This window comes from Aspergillus ruber (assembly GCF_000600275.1).
Source record: "Aspergillus ruber CBS 135680 unplaced genomic scaffold scaffold00015, whole genome shotgun sequence".
NCBI classification, from domain to species: domain Eukaryota; kingdom Fungi; phylum Ascomycota; class Eurotiomycetes; order Eurotiales; family Aspergillaceae; genus Aspergillus; species Aspergillus ruber.
Window position 1 is genome coordinate 237,103 of NW_024467311.1, and position 3,451 is coordinate 240,553.

Genomic DNA, 3,451 nt, shown 5'->3' on the forward strand with positions numbered 1-3,451 from the left:
TTTTTTTTTTTTTTTTTTTTTTTTTTTTCCCTTCATACCTTCTAATCAAAGAAATCTGCCCTCTGGGCAGTATCAGAGGACGAGAGATCGCTCGTTTGGCCCTGGCTTCTTGTTACTGTCATTCTCTCCATTCGTTTCCCATCGTTGTTGCCAGTGCTACGTCTTTCCGTCACTGCCTCTCACTCATCGGGGGTTGATCTGGTATCACCTCCTTCCCTCTTTCCTGCTATCTTTGTCACTTGCCCCTTTCCCTTTCTCTCTTTCTGTTTATTCGTCCTGGGTCTCTTTCCTACCCGTCAATCGATCGGACTTACCTCACCGCAACCATGCCCTTCTTCTCCAACTTCCGCCGTCGTTCTAAGGCCAGCTTCATGTCCAACGATACTAGGTCCAATGAATCGCAGTCTAATGGTGATGTGATCTCGGGTCAATCCTCTTCGACTCTCGACACATCCTCTCACAGCTCCGTTACTCCTCCATCGTCAATCAAACCCAATGGTACTTCGTCTTCGCCAAATCTCCCCGCGCTGAATGAAGCTCCCACCAACAACAGTAGCAGTACGAGTAGTGGAGGGACCAGCATGCCATCCACCGTGCCACCGCAACGGCCGGGTCCATATGTGACCCCATCTCAACGGAATAGCATCTTCGTACGTGACTACACTTCGCGCATGGTTGGACAAGGTTTCTACGCATAATGTACAAGAGGACTAATCATTGAACACCGTCGTGAATAGGGTGGAAGCTCCATGTCAGGCAACAGTGCTGCCCGGTCGCCAGTGCCCTCCTCTCCCTACGCTCCGAGAATTATCTCCGTTGCGGATGGTTCATGGGTAAGTGTTTATCTTGATTCTGTCTCGCTTTAAAATGGACCGCTGTAACATGTGTTAACCCACTTGAAACCCTCCCTACAGGTACATCAAAAGGTGTTACTCGTTTACGGTCAGATAGGTGACCCAAGATTGCACCCGCTGGACGGATGTGTTACCGTCAACCATCACCACGATAGCTATCCCCCGGTCTCGTGGCCCGTTAACTCCTCGCACTTCAAAGCTCTCATCCACCTCTCTCCCGGACCGAACCGACTGCGATTCGACTTTGTGTCCTCGAAATTATCGTCCGGAAGCTCCCATCCTGCGGTTCATTCGACATGGCTTTGTATCAACCACCTGCCTTTGGTCAACACCGCGCCCCTTCATCTGGTCATGCTGCTAGGGAAAGATTCGGATGGAACATTTGATGCGGTGCCGGAGCGGGTACAGCGTGAAGGGAATGGGCTGGAAACTGCCATAAGAAAGTACCGTATGGCTGCGTACCTTTGGCAAGCGTTTACAGGTGAACAGATGTTCCGCAACAACTTCGGGCGTCGTTGCTTCCGGTTTGAAGAAGAGTGGCAGACTGGCACGTTGAGCCGTCGCGATACCGCCATGGGGCAGATGCGCAACGAGGCCAAGGTTCATGTCGTCCGGACTGACAAGACGGTGGCGGAGCTCAGGGACCTTGAAATTGCTCAACAACATGGTCCGGCCACGAACAAGGACGAGTTGTTCCGTATTGCGAAGGCAGCTGTGCGGGATTATTTCAATCCCCAGCCTGGGCAAAAACAATATGTCGCAGTCATGCTTCTAGACTCGCACTGGGACAAGCAATCGCAGGTCATCACCGGCCATGCGGCTCTCGGTTCGGGGGGCGACGATATCAGAATGGCTATCTTCGGATCGCACGGTCTACAGAGCTATCCATCTAGTTTGGAAGAGGTTGTGGAAGCCCTTTCCGATTGTACGCGCACCGACACCGCGTTCGTTGCAAACGACTGCGGCGAAGCTGGTTCGAACTGGGAATCCGCGGTTTTGGGGATTGGTGCTCATCTCCACGAAGTCGGCCATCTCTTTGGATCTCCGCACCAGGAATCCGGCGTCATGCTCCGAGACTATGTGCGTTTAAACCGGACATTTATGACGCGGGAGCCATTTTCCACTCGCACCAAGACGCAGGGACTCAAGTTATGTTTGCCTCAAGATGAATGCAGCTGGCACCGTCTGGACGTTTTGCGTTTCCGTTTCCACCCCTGCTTCCGATTACCGGGGGATGCTCCCATGATTTCGGACGACAGTGTCCAGGTATGGCCAGTGGAGAGCGGAAAAATTCTTTTCACCGCAACGTCGGGCGTGGCGTTCATTGAACTGTGTGCTGAGGGAGACGACGTCTGTCACAGCTTCATCGAATACGTAAACACCGAGTCTAGTAGCAACGGGCTTCCGAAGCAAGTCACTGTCACAGAGAACGAACTCCGACAACGGTTAGCTGGAAGTGACAAAGACAAGAAAAAGAAGAAACTTAAGTTGCACGTCGTTTCTGGGGCTCTTGGCACTTATACTGTGGATGATATTGGGAGTTTGAGCTCCAAACTGTCTCTGGTGAAATTGCCCAAGAGTCAGTCGGGGTATAAGAGCGGAAAGCTCGGGTTCTCGCAAATGGAAGGCAGCCAACCTGAACAGCTCTTGTTGGATTGCGCTTTTGTTTCCACTAAGTTGTTAACATCGGTTAAAGTCTATCACGGACTAGCCCTGGATGGGCTGGAGTTCTTCTATGAAGATGCCACGAGCCAGCTCTTTGGCAAACGGGGCGGCAAGCCTGGTGGTGACGAATTCGTGTTTGGTAAGTTGAATCGGGTTTGTACTTAGGAGAAATTGAACTGACAGCTATCATAGATATTCGACGAGGCGAGATTCTATTGGGATTCTACGTCAGAGCTGGAGCTTGGATCGACGGTATTGAAATCCTCACTAGCCTGGGACGGAAATCGGGAGTGTATGGGAATGCGAACGGAGGCTCAGGGTATGTATCGAAGTAACATTTCACGACTTTCAATGTTCTTTTCTGGAAAATGGGCTGACAACTCATGATTAAATATAGACACACGTTGATACCACCACTAGGTTATAAGGTAGCTGGCATCTCCGGCTCCAGTGGAGCTTGGGTGGATGGATTTTCGTTGATTATTATGCATTGATCCTTCTATTTCTGATCTCGGCGGATCTAGACTGATGGCCTTTACTTTTTCTATCAACTGATCGCCTGAGCGAAGGTGTCGATGCAAGACAACATTAGCCTGTATGGGAAACTCGCAGTGACAATACCGCTGCCCGGAAGTGCACGGGAATCAATGCGGTTTGTCAAAGTCATTGTCCCAAGTTGACGGTGACGTTTTATGCAAAAGCTTACTCTTGCTTTTCGATTGCATTAATTGTTTTTTTTTTTTCTTTTCTTTTCTTCTGCCATATAGATGGGGGATATCCACGGATGGTTATTGTCGGACGGCTGTATTTATCTAGCGGCTGCGCGATGGATCCGCGCCGCATGCGCCGCAGTGTTTATTTGGCGCCGGTGTTTGTTGACTATGTTACAAAAGCCTATATATCTATCTTTTGCTAATGTTTTTTTTTTTTTT

At 50.1% G+C, this 3,451-nt stretch overlaps 1 protein-coding gene across 1 annotated transcript; it reads left to right on the forward strand.

Moving 5' to 3' along the window:
- The first annotated feature begins 31 nt into the window (after window positions 1-31).
- EURHEDRAFT_412981 (zinc metalloproteinase family protein) lies at window positions 32-3,451 on the forward strand. Its single transcript, XM_040782054.1, has 5 exons — window positions 32-650; window positions 738-833; window positions 915-2,658; window positions 2,712-2,838; window positions 2,917-3,451. The coding sequence occupies exons 1-5, from the start codon at window positions 327-329 to the stop codon at window positions 3,011-3,013; spliced, it is 2,388 nt and encodes a 795-aa protein (XP_040638321.1). The 5' UTR covers window positions 32-326; the 3' UTR covers window positions 3,014-3,451.